This window comes from Lacerta agilis, chromosome 2 (genome assembly GCF_009819535.1).
Source record: "Lacerta agilis isolate rLacAgi1 chromosome 2, rLacAgi1.pri, whole genome shotgun sequence".
Lineage (NCBI taxonomy): Eukaryota > Metazoa > Chordata > Lepidosauria > Squamata > Lacertidae > Lacerta > Lacerta agilis.
In genome coordinates this window covers 25244690-25265436 of record NC_046313.1, presented here as the reverse complement: position 1 = coordinate 25265436, position 20747 = coordinate 25244690, and the positions used below count along the sequence as shown (strand labels likewise).

General features: G+C 46.7%; 1 protein-coding gene across 1 annotated transcript; it reads right to left on the bottom strand.

Annotated features, from left to right (window-relative positions):
- Positions 1–13912: 13912 nt before the first annotated feature.
- Positions 13913–18830, bottom strand: GPR142 (G protein-coupled receptor 142). The gene is made up of 3 exons (XM_033138961.1): positions 18644–18830; positions 17266–17412; positions 13913–15017 (listed from the first exon to the last, which is right to left on the bottom strand). Exons 2-3 carry the CDS (start codon positions 17390–17392, stop codon positions 14116–14118), a joined length of 1029 nt encoding a protein of 342 aa, XP_032994852.1. The 5' UTR covers positions 17393–17412; positions 18644–18830; the 3' UTR covers positions 13913–14115.
- Between the last annotated feature and the right edge of the window lie 1917 nt (positions 18831–20747).

The following is a 20747-nucleotide window of genomic DNA, read 5'->3' as shown; positions in this document are numbered from 1 at the left end:
CTACATGCCTATCTAGGGGTATCTTTTACCAAAAAAAATTTGGGGGGGTAGGAAAAAATGTGTGCATGGGCGACTCTGGCTCTGTTTTGGGCTCTGGTGTGGAAGTCGGTGGCACCAGATGGCCAGTGGTTGAGCAGTTGATCTCCCAAAAGGCCAAAGCTCAGCACATATATATTTTTGGTCTGGATTTTTACCTCTGGGAATATAGCCACCCTACCTTAGGGCATGTTTATTACAGTAAAAGCACTCTTTGTTGTTGTCGCTTTCCCCGCATTTGTATTTATTTTTGTGTGTGGTTTTTTTTAATGTACCTTTTCAAATAGTCACGGTGGCTAAATAAATGCACAACAACAAAAATCCATAAACCACCCCATCACAACCAAAAACCCCTCAAAATAGAAACTGTATGTCATCAGCACTAGCAACTACATGGTTCTCAGATGCTCTGGAATGCTAGCTGAAACATTTAATCTAAAAACCATGAGGGATGTACATTTATGGAAATGAAAGGGGAGGGTAAACACCGGTTTCCAAACTAGCAAAGAATGCCTGGGGAGTCTCGGGGAACAAGTGCTACAAAGCTGGTTTGTTAGGCACTCCTGAAAACAGGGGGGCCAACTTGAATAAAAGATGGGGTCAACCCCACCCAACACAATCACAAGATGCAGCACTTACACAACATTTGAATTACAGGTGGGTAGCCGTGTTGGTCTGCCATAGTCAAAACAAAATCAAAAATTCTTTCCAGTAGCACCTTAGAGACCAACTGAGTTTGTTCCTGGTATAAGCTTTCGTGTGCATGCATCTGTATCTGAAGAAGTGTGCATGCACACGAAAGCTCATACCAGGAACAAACTCAGTTGGTCTCTAAGGTGCTACTGGAAACAACATTTGAATATTCAACTATTTTGGGGGGGGGCACACAAAGGGACCTCTGCCCCCTGGAACTGGCTCCTATGCCAGAAAATATGAGGAGGTAGCCATGCTAGACATCACCTTGGCGACAAAGGTCCGTATAGTTAAAGCTATGGTTTTCCCAGTAGTGATGTATGGAAGTGAGAGCTGGACCATAAGGAAGGCTGATCGCCGAAGAATTGATGCTTTTGAATTATGGTGCTGGAGGAGACTCTTGAGAGTCCCATGGACTGGAGAAGATCAAACCTTTCCATTCTGAAGGAAATCAGCCCTGAGTGCTCACTGGAAGGACAGATCCTGAAGCTGAGGCTCCAATACTTTGGCCACCTCATGAGAAGAGAAGACTCCCTGGAAAAGACCCTGGTGTTGGGAAAGATGGAGGGCAGCGGCGTCGCAGGGGGGGCGGTCCGCCCCAGGTTCCAGGGGAGGGGGGGTGACACTTGGGCCGGCCCTGCCCTGCCTCGCCCCGCCCCGCCGGCGGGCCCCGAGCAATCTTCGGAGCGAGGCTGCTCCACCCCGCGGCCCATGTGGGGCCTGCCCGCCGGCACCGCAATGGGGCTGCCCCACCCCTGCTGCATGAGCCGCCGCAGAAGCAGCAGCGCCGGCCGAGATGGAGTGCGCACATGCGAAATGTTGTGCTGCGCACTCCCTATGGGCTGGCGCTTCCGCTTCCGCGGCGACGTTGCGAGCCCGCTGAGTGAAAAGGCAGCTTGTGAGGCTGCCACGCGCGATCGGCAGCTCCCCACATGCCGCCTTTTTGCTCCGCGGGCTCGCAACGTTGCCGCAGAAGCGGTGGCGGTGGCCCGGCAACGGAGTGCGCACACGTGACATTTCACGTGTGCGCACTCCGTCCTGACGTTGCGTCATGATGTCACGACGCAATGTCACGACGCCCCGTCCCCCAGGGGATGCCTCCGTTCGCCACCGCAGGTGGTGAGGAGGCTTCCTCCGCGTCTGATTGAGGGCACAAGGAGAAGGGGACAACAGAGGATGAGATAATTGGACAGTGTTCTCGAAGCTACTAACATGAGTTTGACTAAACTGTGGGAGGCAGTGGAAGACAGGATTGCCTGGCGTGCTCTGGTCCATGGGGTCACAAAGAGTCGGACACAACTAAAAGACTAAACAACAACAACAACAAGCCATGCTAGGCTGTTGCCGCAAAATCAAAGGAGCCTGGGTGACCTGAGACTCCTAGTTGATATTCCCAGGTAATGGTTTAATTGCCTTCTGCAATCTTGAGCCAGAGCTGTAAAATGACCAGTGCCTCTGATGAAGCGTTAGCATAAGGCATCTGGTGGAACGAACTTTCCAGAGTGCTTCAACAACTCAATGGTGAACTAGAGGTCGGGTCAAGGTCAGGTGGCACATCTCCTGGTCAGATAGCCTTTCCTATCAGCAGCAATTTTTCAGCCACTCAGGAAATGGCAGCCGAAGCAAACAGAGACACCATTAATTATTGAGTGCCTCGGTGTGGCTGGTGGAGACTTGGTGACCTTCCCTTTCTCCTTCAGGCAGGCCCAGGAGCGCTGCAAAGCAAGAGCTGGAAACGGTGCTTTGCGATGGAGCCGCATGCATTTTTTAATGAGCCCGTTGGAAATAGCATCACAGAATCTTAGGGCTATATTCAAGCAGCTTGCTGGGCTAGCAGAAAGTAGCACAACAGGACTCCCACCCCTACTTCTCTTCCCTACAAGCCCCCCCCCCCACCTCCCCAAACCTGCTCTGGAACACACACAATCTTCATTACGGTCCAAAGACCCACAGAACACAATTTTGAAAGCAAGCTACGGCAGAAATACAGGAAAGGCATTTCTAGACAGACACTGTGTTTTATCCAGAACATGTTGCTTTCTAATTCTTATTACTGTATCTCCGAGAATTTTTTTTTGGCCATGGTTATATCATTTATTTTATCTCCAAGGAGATACCTGACATAGATGGTATCAGCGTTTCCAGGTAAAATCACCAATAAGGGCTTAATTAATTGGTTCCTGGCTTGTTTATACAGCCCACAGTGTAATAAAATATGTTTCATACAATCAGCAGCCTGAGAACATAAAGCAGAGTCTATTCTGATAAGGTAGGTATACCGGTAGGGTTGCCATATTTCCAAAGGTAAAAATCCGGACAATCCCCCCCCCAACCCCAGATATTTGCTTAAAATTGTAGAAGGCCCCCCCCCCCCGATGGGCATGTGGGCACCCCAAAAGACGACATGTCTGGGATTTCCCAGATGTATGACAACTCTGTATACCGGTCCGTCTGCCGTTTAGGTATTCAGATGGGAATACATTTAATCTCGCTTTGGTCAACAGTTGACAATACAGGTAGTTGAGTACTGACCAATTCAGAAGATATGAGGGTAACTGAAAATCATGCCCATGCAGGAAACCATAATGGCTTCTGTCGATGGAACAACCTTACTGCTACTTGGAATACGATGGGACCTTAGAAGTTGTCCAGTTGAGCCTCTTGCTCAATGCAGGAACCTTGCAAACACAGTCTTCCCCAGCTCAGTGCCCTCGCAGTTAGCATGGCTGGGGATTATGCTAGTCATAGTGCAAAATATCTAGAGGAGACCTGGTCAGGGAAGGTTGAACTGCAGGTGATGAACAGCTCTCTCTTATCTTTAGGACATTTATTTCAATGCAAAATAGAATAAAAAATTCCTTCCAGTAGCACCTTAAAGACCAACTAAGTTAGTTCTTGGTATGAGCTTTCGTGTGCATGCACACCATTTCCACCCATTGGTTCCTAGTCTTGTTCTGTATGACCTGCAGCTGCCCCTCTTTCAGACCAGCTGTTGTTGGACTATAACTTCCATCATGCCTGACCATTGGACATGCTGGCTGGGGCTGATGGCATCCAACAACATCTGAAGAGCTAAGATTCGCCAGCCCTTCATTAGAGCAGGTTTTCCCAAATTTGGGTCTCCAGCTGTTTTTTTGGACAACATTTCCCATCACCCCTGGCCACTGGTCATGCTAGCTGGGGATGATGGGAGTTGTAGTCTAACCACAGCGGGAGACCCAAGTTTGGGAAACCCTGCTCTAGAGCAGCAAAGAACAGGCTGCTTCATCTTCCGTGTTTCCTTTTCCCACCTAAACAATAGAAGCAATCCGATCTGAACTCCCAACAAATGAAAGATTTGGTAATCTGGCCATAAATCAGGGCGAGAGCTGGCCTTTCCCAGCCGTGAAGTCTGAGAAGCGGCTGTTGTAAATTCTTGTTGGTCTAAAGAAACCATCTCTATCCAGAGACCCCTGTTTCAGTGCTGCTTGGCGTCAGAGGCCCTAAAACTGTGAGCTGCACAATAAATACTTAAGTGTGAGGGGACTTCCTGGCAGGTCCTAAGGCTTAAGATAACAGAACAAATACTTGCTATAACTGCTCCATTGACTGAACCAGAGACATGAGAGAAACTAGCCTTGGTAAGCATTGACACCCACTTTTCCAGTTTCTGTTCCTATAACACAAGGTTGTGGGACTGTTAACCAAATTGTGAGACGTGTGGCTCAACCACAGTCTGCATGGGAAATGGTCAGGGGTGATCGGATGATGGGAGTTTGTAGCCTACTAACATTGGAGAGCCATAGATTTTTCATCTGGGATTCAACAGCAGCCTGTCATTAGACTACCTACCTGTTTAATTAACACTTCTCATGATTTATTGCTATGCCAGAAAAAAGCTTCACCTGCCAAATTTCCAGCTATCAGGGTTCCGTGAAAGAAAGAGAAACCCGGGGCCAACACTTTTTATGTTGATTGCAGCATCTGGGCTTGGCAAGGCATGCGACCCTCACCTCCAACACTTATTTGATTTAGATTTATACATTTTTGCCAATTTACTCAGTGTTAGATACCATTGATATATCATTTTCATATAATTTTCTCTTAGACCATAACATGCTGTAAATTTTATATCCATATTCTACAACCATCCCCATGCTTCCATGTCTATATTTATGACCGATATCTATTGCCCAATGTATCGTTGCGGATTATGAAACTAACTCTTGTGCCTTCGTCAAAACAAAATCGAAAATTCTTTCTAGTAGCACCTTAGAGACCAACTGAGTTTGTTCCTGGTATGAGCTTTCGTGTGCATGCACACTTCTTCAGATACCTTCTTGTGCCTTCGCTTCCTTCCCAATACTGCTGCCACCCCAGGACCTGCTTCTGTGGCCTCCGTCCGCTGGTGGGGAAAATCGGGACATTCTGTGATCATGTCAGAAGCTGTGATGGCTCGGGGAATTTGCAGGACCGTCCCGGGAAAATTGGGGCAGTTGGAGGGTATGTTGTGCTCGGATCCTGAAAGTACTCAGACACACGTACAGATGTAGGGAGCATGCAGGAGACACGGAAAAGCATTCTCTTCCGCTCTCTGTTGTTCTCATTTAATGGAGGCTACATGCTGTTTACAGCCCGTCATTTGGAAGCCACTATCCCATGTGGCTGCAGTGTGCGCACATGAATTATCACAACCACATGAGAGAGAGCCAAGCATTGAGTTCTTTCTCACCCAGTTGGCACCCTCCCTCTCGAAGGGAACAAAGCTAACCCGACGTGAGCTGGCGAGACCTGCGCAACAGGCTTGTACGTGGCTGGGTGAGTGCGTGGAGGAAAAGTTTGTGATGGGAAAGAAGGATAATTGGACTACTCTGTTTTAAATTGTATGCAGCCAAATTTCACATGGTTGCTTCAGAGTCTCAGCTGCTGCTCACCAGGCTGGGTCACTGTCCCTTAGCCTCAGGACACCACCTCTAAATTATGAACCTAAATTATGACCTAAATTATGAACCAAAATTATAGTCAGGAACATTGAGAAGGAAGGAGGTAAGGAAACGAGCCCATGCAGATGATCTCTCCCAGCCTACTAACAAGTAAGAATAAATCCAACAAACAATAAATCTATTGAAATCGAAATTTCTGGTATCTATGTGGAGCCCACAAAGGGTTCTGCTGGTAGAGCTAGTGGGGCAGATCTTTGATGGGCTGTAAGAAAGGTCCCAGGGTAGGAAAGACTAGTGGGGGGCATTTCTGGATACAGGGTGAGGGTGGGAGACACAGTCCAACTCAAATGCTATTCATTAAGGCAGCCGCTGCCAAACTAGTGCCTGGGCAGAGGCTGATGGGAATTGTGGTCCAAAACACCTGGCAGTCATTAGGTTAGCAAAGGCTACATTAAGGTACTCAGCTAAAAAACCAAACAACAAATGCCATGATGGTAGCGATGGCCTTGCTTCTTGCTTTTCTGACAATCGATTCCAAAAGGGGAGAGGCAGTCAGGCCGTTTTCCTTATTTCTTTCTGCTGCGTGGCAACTCTATGTCACAGTGACAGACAGCTTGTGGCTTGCCAGCTATGTTCTGTGTGACATTGGTCGCTGGCAGAGGAGGTGGCAGCCACATGCAACAGGAGAGGGGTGTGAATGATGCCCTTCCTTTGCTCTCTGACAAGCGGAGAATGTTACTCATTCTTTTGAGCAGACAGGAACTCTCATCCTGAGCTTATCGCCTGGGGCAACCCACGCTGGTGTGTGTTTGATCCCAGCAAGGAATGAGAATGACAGCACGGGTGGAGGCTACGGTAGGATGTCCCAGGGGCAAAGCAGATTCTGCCAGGGACATGCTCTGCCCTGCATGTCCAGCAAAGTAGCTGTGGTGGTCTGCTGCATCAAAGAATAAGGAAGAGTCTTGCGGCATCTTAAAAACAAACACATTCTGTCGGAATGCCCCATATATGTAAGCTGTGAATGGGGCAGTTCAGCTTCCCCATTTACTAATGCACAGTGGGCTGTGTGTGGCTAAACCTTGGAAGCAGTAAAATGTGAGTCTTTTTTTTTGTAAGGGGCTGAGGACACTATGTACCTGTGCAAAGTAGATGGTTTGCATGTGAATCCCTTTCTTAAATGGGCTTTAATACGGAATGAGTAGGTAGACGACAAAGTTGGTAGAATTCTGAACTGTACCACTTCCGATTATTCTGGTGCTGTTCTGCTTTGTGCGTTGATGGTTTTAAAACTCTTATTTGCATTTTTATGTTGTCTTTTATTACATTGAAAAAAGGATTCGTGAAAAGGTCGGCTCTAATACTGTGTAAATAAATAAAGTGTGGCGTATTTTTACAGGCGGTACGTTCTCTGAATGAGGCTCCAACTGCCTTGAGCAAGTACAGTGTGTATGCATGAGTGTGCATGCAGGCACACAGGCACAACATCTTCCCCAGCTGTAGTAGCTGCCATCTTCCACCAACATTATGTGTTCATATTTTGGGAAGGGGGGGAGAGAACCCTGGGAGCATAACCATTCAACCCAGCCAGCATTACCCAAGGACACATCAGCACACCAACAGGAAATCCTTTGTTCAAACAGAGCAGATGAAGTCAGATGGACACTTTAAGCACAGCCAACAACAGCCAGACCTTTGTCTGTGTTTGCCAAGTGAATCCAATCAGCCCCTAATGACTCCAGAGCTTCTTGGAGGATTGAGGTGGGGGAAGGAGCGCTACACCAACCCCATTAACTCAGGTCTTTTTCTTAAAAACACACACACCAAAAAACAACAACAGTCTAACAGCGGAAAGCGACCTTGTCTGCCAGCCTCCACCACTTTGAAGGATGAAAAGAGTGTCAGCAAGCAGATTAAGCAGGCAATAGGCACCAGATGTCATGGATCGGTTGGATGCAGAGGAATGGAGGGAGGAACAAGCTGGGGAACCCCCAAGGGAAGAAGGCTCAGAGCCCAGGGACTGGTGGTAGCGGTGGGATGACATTGAGAGGTCAGAAGGAAAAGAGAAAGACTGGGAGGTGAAGGTGTCAGAAGTTGAAGAGGTACCTCCTCCTCCCCCCCCCCTCCTCCTCCTTCTGTGATCACTCCTAGCTGAGTAAGATTGTCTTCCATGAACCCGGTCTTAACAGGGAGTCCATAAGTGACTGTGGAGGCCTATTCTGGATCCACACGTCCTTCCACAGTGGGGACATAGGTTTCTGGGCGGGAGTTGATCACGGTGAGGGTTTGCCAAGCGTGCCTTCCTCTTAGCACATTTCTCCCTTTCGTCCTGAGTTCGAGCGTCTTCAAAGCCCATGACACCTTTGGTAAAGGCTGTTCTCCAATTGGAGCGCTCGCAGGCCAATGTTTCCCAGTTGTCGGTGTTTATACTACATTTTTTGAGATTTGCCTTGAGAGAGTCTTGTAACCACCGGCATTACGCTTTCCATTTTTAAATTCAGAATAGAGTAGTTGCTTTGGAACGCAGTACACTAAGCTTTTCTTTGCTAGTGCAGCATTGTGTTTTCAATCGCAAACAGGTGGGTGCATTTAGAAAGTGCCCCTCTCATCAGCATGGGCTATTCAAAGAGGTAACAGGGCTTAGTGAGCTGGGGGAGTCTGTGGCAGAGAGAAGTCCAAAATCAGAGGCAGAAGCTGAAGCAGGAGAGTCTGCCAAGAGGCAGAGATGAGTCCGGCTGGTGAAGAGTCAAGGGTATCTCCCCCTTCTGCTGCAACAAGCTCCCTACCTGGTCTCCCAAAATCATAAGAGGCATGAAAAGGGTGGAGGAGAAATTAGCTTCACAAAGACACAGTCTCTGATTGCTTGGGGAAAACCCTGGAGAGGACAGGACTTAGACAGCTGTGAGGAGGCGGGTCCCGTTCCCCCCCCCCCCCAGTTTCATTAACTAATCCATGGGGAAAGATATACCGAGGATGAGCTGCTGTGCCCATTAGGCCTGAAACTCTGCCAAGTCTGTACAGATCGGGTTCTTGCTCATAAAGAGTGAACTCACAACTTGCACGACTTGCTCCTGACACCAATGAATGAAAAGAAGACACATTTTCCTCTCTAATTGGCCCACCCTATGTTATAAGGTGACCACGCAAAGGTCTACCCCAGGGGTCAGCAAACTTTTTAAGGAGGGGGCCGGTTCACCGCCCCTCAAACCTTGTGGCAGACGGGACTGCGCACGGCAGAGTGGGGCTTCTCTCTCTCCCCCTCTCTCCCCCAGCCCCTCCCCTCCTCTCCCCCTGCTTTCCTACCTCGTCCTCCACTCTGCCTGCAGTTGGGAGCCGGTGGCGGTGACGGCGCTTCTCCTTTCCGGGCCACCTTTCCCGGGCGCCAGGTGTGGGAACAGGGTGGCATGTTTATGAGGGTGATGTGAAGTGGATGTTGTGAAGAACTTGAATGCATGAGCTGCACTGGGCCCATAGCAAGTGGTTGTCTTGAAGCACCCCATTGACTTTGCTTTCCAATCCTACGACATCCCACACAGCTCACCTGTCAAAGCTGCCCAGTTAGCTAAAGGACAGCAATCGGCCTCTGGATCCGTGCCTGGAATTTGAGCAAAGGCAGCTACTTTTGGCAAGCGGCCATTTAAAACCTGCCAAAGATGGTAACAGCAGCCAGAAGAAACCAAACGTGCTTTAAAGCACAGAGGTGTCATTGTGCAATAAGAGCAGCCATTCCAAAATGCCCTCCGAGACAGAGAGTTTTCTGATAAAGATGCTGTGTCCAGTATTGGAGATTTTCACAAAATGTCTCCATTTCCAGACCATCTGCCTCACGGGGCCTTTTGGGATGACGGCTTTAAGAAATGTACCGCCATCAGCTGCTCATTTGCTATGGGGAGATCTAGACTATCTTTTCCTCTACAATTGCTTTTTGTGTTGTTTTATTTATCTACTTGCGTTGGTATGCTTTTGAACTGCTATTTTTTATTGTTTTCTTTATTTCTATTTAAAATCCCGCTTATCGAGCCACCGCCTCTCAAAGCAACTAACAAATATGTATACGCAGTGCTTTTTTCTTTTTAAAAAATGTTTTGGGGTACTCTCGTTTGAACCATTTTATAGTTCAAATCAGAAAAAATAAATACAGTAAATGGACAAAAGTACAAAGATTCACAAAATGTTTAGGGGTGTGCCTACCCCCTGTGTGTGTCCCCCCCTGAAAAAAGCACTGTGTATATGATTGCACTCGCACCCACTCATTTATTTAGTGCAGAGATCAGTGATAGAAATTCACAGGCCACGAATAAGCCTCTCGTTGCCTGCAATCCTATATCAACTGAGCTGGGAGTAAGCCCTATGAAATCAGTGGGACAGTGGGACTTCTGTCTGGGTAGACATGTACAGAACTGCCCTGTAAAGAGAACACAGAAAATGCTGCTGAGAAAATGCAGTTTTCTCCCTCTTTTCAAGGGCACTTGCAGTTTGCAGCACTGCAATTCCATCCAGTGTCTCTTGTTCCTGCAGCTCTTGGCTACTCACCATGCTTTGTTTATAGATATTTATTGTTTTGCACTCTTTTACTGGTATCTCTAATGCAAATATTAAAACCTGAGTGATGCTTTTCTTAAATGGCCTGCTGAGAAAGCATTTTGGTAGTCCAAAGCTTTGCTGTGCCGTTAGTGGAATGTAGGATGATATAACCTGTGTAAGGCAATGTGAAATAATAAAAAAGTAAATACAAGTATGTGAATATGTTTCACTGACATGAGTGGAAGTGGTGAAGCAATCCTTTCTCTCCAGTTCTAGCACTGTTGTAACAGAAATTATCTCTGAAAAAAAGTTGTTTCTATTTAAAACAAACAAACAAGGGAGGGGGCACCCTAAATGTTCCCCATAAAATTGTTTTTAAAAGACATTGCGTGATGGGAGCTACTAAAATAGCATTCTGGTGAAAGCACACCCAGCCAAAACCACAGGATCATAACTACACTGCTAGAAAAATAGACTCAGTTAGGAGCATTCAGCCATTTCTTCAGCTGAGCCTATTCACCAGGGAATGTGAGATCTTAAGTCCCTTGACAATCAGGTGACTGCATAAAGAAAGGCACACAAATCAATACACAGTACAATCCTTGCAGGCTTCTCCGTTGTTTATTTTTATTAAAGGTGTGATTGAGGACACAGTTACATTAGTAAAGAAAAAGTGTTTCATATGTGTTATATCACTGTGGCACCAGATGGCGCTGCTGAGTCCCGTCTTTCCATTTTGAAGTTTACAAGGCATTTTCCTGAAATGCATTTTTGGATGTGTCTAGATCCAGCCTAAGTTTTTTACAACTATATCGAGCAGCTAGGCCTGAAGGCAACACCCTTAATGGGGAAAGTACCTGTACGTTTCTATCCTGCTCTCCCCCTCTTAAAAAAAAATGCAAAGAAACCCCCCCTCCCGGACTTGTGGAAAAAACGTCAAAGGAGGTAAAAATCAATATAGTTTTTATCAAGTCTTTTTCTATCCGCTCCTTTCCTGATGCTGTCTCTTCTGCCCCCTTGTGATGGGAGAGAGAATATTGACTGGTGATGTTTAATGTGTATCTCAAAACCCAAACATTTTAAGGGTGCTTCCAGGCGGTTGTTCAGATCCTGTTTTTTTTGTTTATAATGTGTGCATGATTAGCATGTTATCTTCCACATATTCTGGTCTGATTCAGCTGCATTTCAATATGTGGTTGGAAACCGCTACCTTGAAATGCGCACGTGGAAGGCGATTAATAAGCATCACCATCGACGGCCCCTTCCTATAATTCCTGTCTGAAGTGGCCCAGACCCAAGTTTATTGCCTCAGTGAGAAGACTGGGCCATGCTGGGATATACAGTAAGGAGGATTCACAGTGTCTTCAGCTAAGCCATCAGTCAAACATCTTCAACCTGTGGTGGAACCGCCTTTGAATGGACCACATACATATGTGTTTCTGCTTTGTGTATGAATGTGTGTGTGTGTGTGTGTGTGTGTGTGTATACGCACACAGATGTGATGTTTGGAGCTGAAATGAATGCATCTTGTGTGAGAGAGCATGAGCTGATTGTGAGCATGGCAGGATAGAGTCAGTTTTTCTCCCAGGCGGTGTTGCAGCCTCCAGCGACTTGGGATGCTGCCAGGTTTGAGGAGCACTCAGGACTGGTGTGAAAGGAGCTTTTCACAGAGGGAGAGAAACCCACCCAAAGGCAAATATTATGGGAGCAAAAGCAAGGGGTGGGGTGGGGTGCGAGGAGAAGCGTGTCTGTAGTCTTGAAAACGTGGAATGGATTTTGCAGGCTCAGGCATTGACTGAGCTCATTGCTCACCTTTCAGCTCCCTGGTCAGATGCTGAGTTCTGTCTCCAGAATTTAAAAAAAGATGCTGTGTCTTGATTCTGGACCAGGGCTGGTATGAAAAAGGGATAAAGCAGAATGGGGAGTCCTGCTGGGCTCCAAATCCCACCCACCCTGCCCAGAAACTGACACCACTTCTGTGGCGGGGCTTTTGCATTATTTTAACACTTGCGCCCCGCAATATTTTGTCACCGGGGAAATCTGCTCCTGCCCCACTTCCCCCATACAGCATCAGTTAGGAGTGTTGGGTCGATTATGGGTGGTATTCAACTAAAGGATACCTAGAGCAGACCTATTGAAATGTATGGACATTAATTAATTTCAATAGGTCTCCTCTTAGTAAAACATATTTGAATGCCATCCTATATCTATGTGGGTTCCATGCCCCACTATTTGATAGGATCTGTGACAACATTAGCGCTGAGCAACAAAACCGAGGATATTTGCAAGTCCTCAGCATAAGAGGAGGACGAATTACTCCCCCTCCCCAACCAAACCAAACCGAGCCAAGAAGGGTGGGTGGGTTATTTCATTACCTTTCGGAGTTTCTTCAAAGGCTCTCAGGGCAGCTGAAGTGGCAGCTAGTTATTCCCCTTATTCCTCATCACAATCCTGTGAGGTAGGTTGGTAAGGGATGAGGGACAGTGACTGGTTCAATGGCCTTTGTGGGGATTTGAACCCATGTTCGAGATCAACGGACTAGCTACCCGTGACACCGAAGCGGCACACAGGGCAGCAGCTTAAAATATCCCCGTGTGGTACCTCTTACTGTGTGTGTGTGGAGAGACAATCAGAGCAAACGGAAGGCTGATCCATACTGTTGTTTAATGTGGATAGTAAAGTTTCTGTGCCTCCATTAGTTCTCTGTCTTTTGAAACCCTCTCCTTTTGGAGTATCCCCGGTATGGGAAAGTCCGGATTGAGGGAGGGGAAAGTGTGGCAAGGCAATGATTTGGAGGAGAATGCCAAATGGACAATGGAAAAATACTACTACTACTACTACTACTACTACTACTAGTATAGTAGTAGTAGTAGTAGTAGTAGTAGTAATAATAATAATAATAATTTTATTATTTATATGCCACCGATCTGAATATATGCCACTGAACAGAATATTAAAAACACAGTGAAACATCAAATATTAAAAACACCCTGGCCTTCATATGTCTTCTAAAAGTCAGATAGTTGTTTATTTCCTAGACATCTGATGGGAGGGCACCCACTACTGAGAAGGCCCTCTTGCTGGTTCCCTGCAACCTCTCTTCTCGCAGTGAGGGAACTGCCAGAAGGCCCTCAGCGCTGGACCTCAGTGTCCAGGCTGAACGATGGGGGTGGAGACGTTCCTTCAGGTATACTGGGTGGAGGCCATTTAGGGCTTTAAAGGTCAGCAGCAACATTTTGAATTGTGCTCGGAAACGTAACGGTAGCCAATGTAGATCCTTTATGGCCTGTGTTATATGGTCTCAGCGGCCACTCACAAGTCACCAGTCTAGCTTCTACATTCTGGATTAGTTGTAGTTTCCGAGTCACCTTCAAAGGTAGCCCCATGAAGAGCGCATTGCAGTAGTTCAAGTGGGAGATAACTAGAGTATGTACCATTCTGACAAGACAGGGCACAGGCTGGTAAGGTCTCAGCCGGAGTACCAGATGGAGCTGATAGACAGTCGCTCTGGACTCAGAATTGACCTGTGTGGAGGTACAGGAAGCTTGCTATCCACAATAAACAACAGTATACATGAGCCCTGAGTGGCTCCTAGTTGCCTCCTCCCTTTGATTTTTGTCATGGGAGCATGTTGACTCATGGTGTGGTCAAAAGCAGCAATGACCTATCCTCTTATGTCCCATTGGTTGGAATATTACAGATGACCAGCTCCCCATGCACACAGAGTCAGTCTCTCTCTCTCTCTCTCTCTCACGCACACCCCGTCTCCATGCACAGATACACAGAATACATATATGCAAACATACATATAGAGATATGCATGCACACATATGCATCCATGTCTAGTAGACCCTCCTATGTTGTTGTCTAATGCTCTGGATTCAGAGTCATGTCAGGACGCCAAGCCTATCTGTCCCAGTGAGCTGTTGGGCTGTGGAAACTTTCAGCAATGTTGGAGCTGGTTGCAGAAGGGAGATGCTCCTCCTAGAATGGTCCCATCTAAGACCCTCAGGGGTTTCAGGGCTGGATCCAAAGGGCCACTCTTCCTCAGCAATTGGGTGCATGGGAGCCGGATAGACCCCAGCACCTCCCAGACAGTGCGCCGGAAAGTCTTGCTGACAAAGCAGTAGAGGAAGAAGTTGAGGGAGGTGTTGAGCATGGCCACCATGTTGGCAACATCCATTGCGAGGTGGACTTCCCAGTTCTGTCTGACAGAGGCCACATAGAGGTGGTAGATCATGACAATGGTCCGTGGAGCCCAGAGGATGATGAAGACGGTGGTGACGGCCAGCAGAATGGCTGTGGTCTTGCTGAGGCGCCGGTGGGGCCAGTGCGAGTGCTTGAGCTTGTAGATGATCACAGAATTCGTCACCAGGAAAATACTACAGGGGATGAAGTAGATGAGGAAGCAGTGAAGCCATTTCAGGACCTTGTCCATGGTGGTGGGTGGGTAGGCATCATGCCAAACATCCAGCCACCCATAGAAGGGGATTCCGGTGGCCAACGATACTGCAAAGATGGCGCCAATGATCTTCCGGGTGCGCCCTGGGTAAGACACAGCCCTGTACTGCAGTGGGTGGCAGAGGGCCACGTAACGGTCCACAGTGAGCAGGACAGTCACCCAGATGGAGGCATGATTGGCTGTGAACTGCAGCACGTTGATGGTGAGGGTAAAGGCACCTGGAACCTCGCGGCCCAAGATGGCCGCCTGCACAATGAAGCCCGTGAAGACGACAAAGACCTGGGTCATAATGTCGGATGCCGTGAGGGCCAGGAGGTACCAGTAGGAGGACTTCTTGGTGCGGGCAGCCAGGCGGGTCAGCGCAGCAGCAGCCAAAATGTTCACTGAAATGAGGAAGAGAAGCAAGCGAGTTGGAATAGGTGGGAGATTGTCACAGAAAACAACAACAACAACAACAACAAGCAAGGCACAGGAACATAACGAATAGCCTCCATCTGCAAATCCACTCGATTCAAAACTCAGTTTTACAAAAAAATTTTAAAAAAGATAAATGGAAATGTGATGGTAGTTCCAAACAGAATGACTTTGCTAAAGATAGGTGGTGTGGCTGTCGGGGAGCCCTGGGTTCAAATCCCCACTCAGCCACAAAGCCCATTGGGTGACCTTTTGCACATTCCTTCCCCAGTTTTCCTCAATGTGCCCAATGTCTCTCTGGGCCATAACATCGCATCTGCTTGCAAGCAGAAGGTCCCATGTTCAATCCCTGGCGTCTCCAGCAAGGCTGGGGAATGTCCTCTGTTGGAAACCCAGGAGAGGCATTGCCAGTCAAAGTGGACCACACTAAGCTGCCAGATGGGCCAGTGGTCTAACTCAGTATAAGGCAGCTTTCTATGTTAGCAGTGGAGGTCCCTATCCCATTGAGATCCAAAGTCTTCTCATTTATGTTGGGGAAGCATGGGTACCTCGAATTAGGCCTGGCTCTGAACCTTCTCCTTCACACCTCCTGATTCTCCTTCAGGGCCTCCGGTCTACTTTCCCCCAGCACAGATTGACAGTGCTGCACGTGCTGAACTGTCCAAACCAATCGCATGTCCAGGATTGTCTTATCTACATGAGCTCATGGCTCCCTCTAGTGATTGGCTCTAAAAATAATACTCTGCTTTACATAAGGGGACCATCTATTTGTCCTAAATAACCTTTCCTTTCCCAAGCCAATCACTTATATATAATTTTCTCTTTGTTTGCTGAAGGTATGTCACAGCGAGCTGCAATTTTTTCAGCTCATAAAATGTGTTCGATTTACAACACGGGGGGGTGGGGTGTCCTTTTGATGCAGTTGGCCACAGACAAAGAGATGGGTCTCTTGTGAGTTGTGCCTTGGCAAAGTATCCCAAAGTTTGAGAATTAAGTGACATTCATGCAGATTATAATCTAGAATTTCAGAGAACTTGGTGCCGTCAACGAACACCCCCACTTTGTGCAGCGTGAAAGAAAGCCCCACCAATTCTCACTGTAGCAAGGCCACTACACCGTGGTTGAGTTTTGGCACGACATCCCAATTTGCTATCTATATTTATTTCCAACCACTGGCACAACTTTTTTTTTTTTAAACCTCACATTTATTTGCATTGAAATGCGTTTCATTCTCATTACAATGTCCCATTTTTCGACGTAATGAATTCTGTGAGAACACAGCAATCTATTTACAAAGCTTAGTAGCATTTATGACTTCTGCTCATATAGAATATTTCGTGACCATTTTCCATTTCCTGCTTTCCAATATGGTGTGTGAATGCTGCTAACAGGTAACTGCTGGGTCACTATAAATGAACCTCGCTGCGTTTGATTAAAAAGGTTTCTTACTTTGTAAACAAGGGGTAAATCAATCCACACCAAGCAGCAATGTATCAACAAACCTTCACTTGGGGGGGGGGGGAGGGGGAAATTGCCTTTTTAAAATTTGTTGCTTTGTTCCCTTTCTGCTCTCTCATCACATGACCCCTTGGCTTTGCATCCTTCTGAACTCCCTAAGGTTATCGTGATGATTGTCAGATTTGTTTGCAAATCATTTATGTGAACACTTCTCTAACCTACTTCCCAAAGCCCTTGCTATTTTCACAAGCCAATTTCCCCACCATTTGCCACTTTCTCTCACCCCAGAGCTCATGATCCACATGGTCTCGAGATTTTATTTCCTTTTTGTTGACGGGTACCAGTACCAGCTGCAGGTCCTTCTCAGTGGTGGCTCCACATCTTGGAACAGTGCATTTGTTTGTCCCTTTGCATTAAAGTTTTAGGTTGGTTCCAAGAAGCATTTACTGTATATTATACCAGCTCTCTCTATGATTCTGTTGTGAGCTTTTATTTGTTTCATGTTTTTTTTAAAAGTTGTTGCGATGTGGTTTTTATTGTATCATTTAAATTTAAAAAAACATATTTTTACTTAATAATAATAAGAAAAAAAACATTTCACTACATTTAAATTCCACTTTTCTTTCAAAGCAAAGGACTGTGAATTTAAAACTCTCTTCAGTCTGAATTGCTGCTTCTCTTCCTCCTTGTTATTTGTACCTCTTAAGCTTCTCCCAGACACACCTGCGGAGATGGCTTACTTCTCATCCTTTTCCTTACCTGGCAGACCCACACACAGCAGGATGCAGTAATAGATGACAGCAGCAGTGCCAGCAAGACAAGGTGATTTTCCATCTCCATCTGGGTCCCTGGCATTGTTTGCCCATGTTGCATCGGTCATGTTCATCTTTTCTTAGTACCTTCCAGCTAGGAGGGAGGCAAAGGGTGAAGAATACAGTCAGCTCTTGGCCTGCATCATCCCAGTTTCCTACAAAGCATGGAACACTTTGATTGAAATTCTCCCTTCGCTAAGCAAGGGGCGAAAAACAACAGTACAAGCAGAGAGATCAATATAGCAATGCTTGCAGCAGCTCTTGGCAACTGTTGGTTATTCTTTTAGCCTCCTGGTGTACTCTGTGCATCCCTAGATTGTGCCAGACCACCCTGATCGGTATCAATATATAGAGGGAGGCTCTCTCGCTTGGCCTGCTGCTAGCAGTCTTGTTCAAGGCGAAAACAGATGGAGAGGTACCAGCTGGATGCCTCTTCTCCTCCCCAACCCAGGTAGGATGACAGCCGCTGACTTCTGTTTCCTGAAGATTATCAGCCGGCTACAGGTCTCTGAGAAATGCCATGGCAGCCAATTCCCACCTTCCCGTCCAAAAGGAATGAAGGGTGCTATCTAGACATGTAAAGCCGAGTGGTAAAAGGGTGGCACACAAACACACAAGCATGTGAAATCACACGACAGAACGCACCGCCAGTGGATTGCTGAAGCCTCAGAGACAGGAGTGGGTCCAATGATTTAAGCACCTGCAAAGATGCTCGTTTAAGGCATGGGCAGCAAGTGATCATTAAACAGAAGCAAGTTAAAATGAGGGATCCGTTTAGTAAAACCCCCTGAGATAGGAGCTAAGTAGAGGTATAGTTGGTTGGAAGGGTAGGCATAAAGTCACACAGACAGACAGCAGCAGCATGAATATTGGACACACACACACACACACACACACACACACACACACACCCTTTATAATGGGTCATGAGAACTTATTTCAACCTTTCCTAGTTATCTGGACCCCTCCATACAGACCGAAGGTGTAAATAGGCGAACAAAACACATTTCTTAAAGCTAAGACAGTCTCTGCCATGTCTCAATCCTTCAATGGAACACAGATCCTGGGTGAGTGCCTGGAACCCCCTGGAGTCTTGCAGAGAGTGGGGGTGGCACCCAGCTTTTGTAACAATACGCTGGAGTCTCCTGTGCATCTATCCCTTGGGTCTCGTGGAACTGAGCAAGGTAACATCACACCTCGGGTTAATTCCAGGGTACGGGTCCCCTTACCCCTTTGTCGGTCATGCCACTCTGCTCAACCCACATTACTAGAAAGGCAGATGTTTGCAGTGCCGTCCAGCAGATGGATCCTGGCGGGAATCTTACCTTGATGCCTGTGCTGCAGAAAGTGGTGCCCTGTCTGGTATTTGCTCTTGCTTCTTCTCCCTGATCAGATGGTTCGGCGGTGCATCTCCTCTTCCTCCTCTGTGCACCAAACCTGTAAGCCTGCTCTTGAGAGCCAGCGCTGAGAGGCAAATTGTGAAATAGGCTGAGCCAGCGGCCAGAGAATCGGAAAGAGGGAGGAGCAGCAGCAGGTGTGCGCTTGATGCAGGCAAACCTGGAATGAGTGGAGAGTGTAAGTGGGCTGGCATAGCACAGATGGAGTGGCTGCAGGGCATTTTTTGTCAAGCTCCTGTTACATGGTATAAACTACACGTGGGAAGAAACAGAGCCTCAGATCTGCGTGTTGAATACAAAATGTGTGGGCAGCCCATGTCAGATGGGCAGGGTACAAATAATAAAATTATTATCTGTAGCAAATGCCTGTCAATTGCTATTCCTGGGATGTCAAGCCCATTTAACATCACATACACCTTTGGAAGATTTGTTATGGTGTCTGGGGATCAAAACTCAATCTTACCAAACTGTAGGAGAAATGGCTAATACAAACGGGTTGTCTTTTAAACATATCTAGCGGGTGGTGCTGTGGGTTAAACCACAGAGCCTAGGGCTTGCTGATCAGAAGGTTGGTGGTTTGAATCCCTGTGATGGGGTGATCTCCCGTTGCTCGGTCCCTGCTCCTGCCAACCTAGCAGTTCGTCAAAGTGCAAGTAGATAAATAGGTACCGCTCCAGTGGGAAGGTAAATGGCGTTTCCATGTGCTTCTCTAGTTTGCCAGAAGCGGCTTAGTCATGCTGGCCACATGACCCGAAAGCTGTATGCCGGCTCCCTTGGCCAGTAAAGTGAGATGAGCACTGCAACCCCAGAGTCGTCCGTGACTGGACCAATGGTCAGGGGTCCCTTTACCTTTACCTTTACCTTTACTCTAATATGCGGATCTAACCACTACCAAGGACCTAGCAGTTAGCAAGTGATTAGACTACCTAAAACGTCTGAAACATTCATCTTAAAGCAGCAGAGGAGGTTATAAGGGCACATAGCACATTCAGTTACAAACAATGCAAGCCACACTATTTCTGGGGACTGGGGACAACATAATTAGATACATGGCAACTATCAGGGCTGATAGAAATGCAGACACATTTCTAGGCATTGTTGGAAGCAAGACAAGAAAAACACTGTTGATGACCAGTACTCATTAGGTTTTCAGTTCTCAGAATGCTTAGAAGCAAATAGCTACAAGAAATAGCGTTTGGCTTGATCCATCCCTCCATACTGAATTAGGGGCAAAATAGGAAATTTTTAAAGTCTTCGGAAGCAAAACACTAAATCGGTATACTTCATCATCAATGACTCAGAAGATCAGGTTCCTTGCAAGTTAACTTGCATATAAGAACAAAAATTCAATGCAACCCAGAATAAACAATGTATATCGACAGGACGGATATAAAATGGAAGATAGTTGCAGTTACAATGCCAATGGGTTGGGAGCAAGATTGTTGGCAGAATCAGAATAAAGTTTATTGTGAGGACTAAGCCTTTACACAATAATGTTAGAATTTATAGCCTTAACAATGACTTCATCCAATAAAATAAAAAGAAAATACAATATAGACAGATTATGAAGACTATAGGAGGATATTTTCCTTGTCAGCCAAAAATCTTTTCCTCGGCTTTCATGGCCTTTGTCACGTAGACATGAGAAGTCTGAGGATTGGCATCAACTAATAAAAATTTCACTCGATCTTCAGGGTTACTTATTGAGTTGGGTATAATTTGCAAAATCCCACCTCTAAAGCTTGAACAAAGAGGACCGTGAAGAAGGCAATGTATAAGGTCCTCTTTAGTTCTCATGGAGCAAGGACACAGATGATGCTCTAATGGGATTCTGGCAAATCTGCCGGCCAAGTATGCAGTAGGTATTGTTTGGAACTGAGCCATAGTAAAAGCTCTCCAAAGAGTGGGACCAGTGATGTCTGTCAGGTAACTGGCACAAACTTTAACTATTGGCATTTCGTTGGCCAGCTGCTGCTTTGGTTGACAAAAACATACATTTTTCCTGGCTAAAGTGATACACCCTTGCTGGCTC

Coding starts and splice junctions, on each gene's coding strand:
- GPR142 (XM_033138961.1), bottom strand. CDS start 17,392: ATGAACATGACCGATGCAACATGGGCAAACAATGCCAGGGACCCAGAT. Junction 15,018..17,265: donor GCTGTGTGTGGGTCTGCCAG/GTAAGGAAAAGG, acceptor TCCTCATTTCAG/TGAACATTTTGGCTGCTGCT.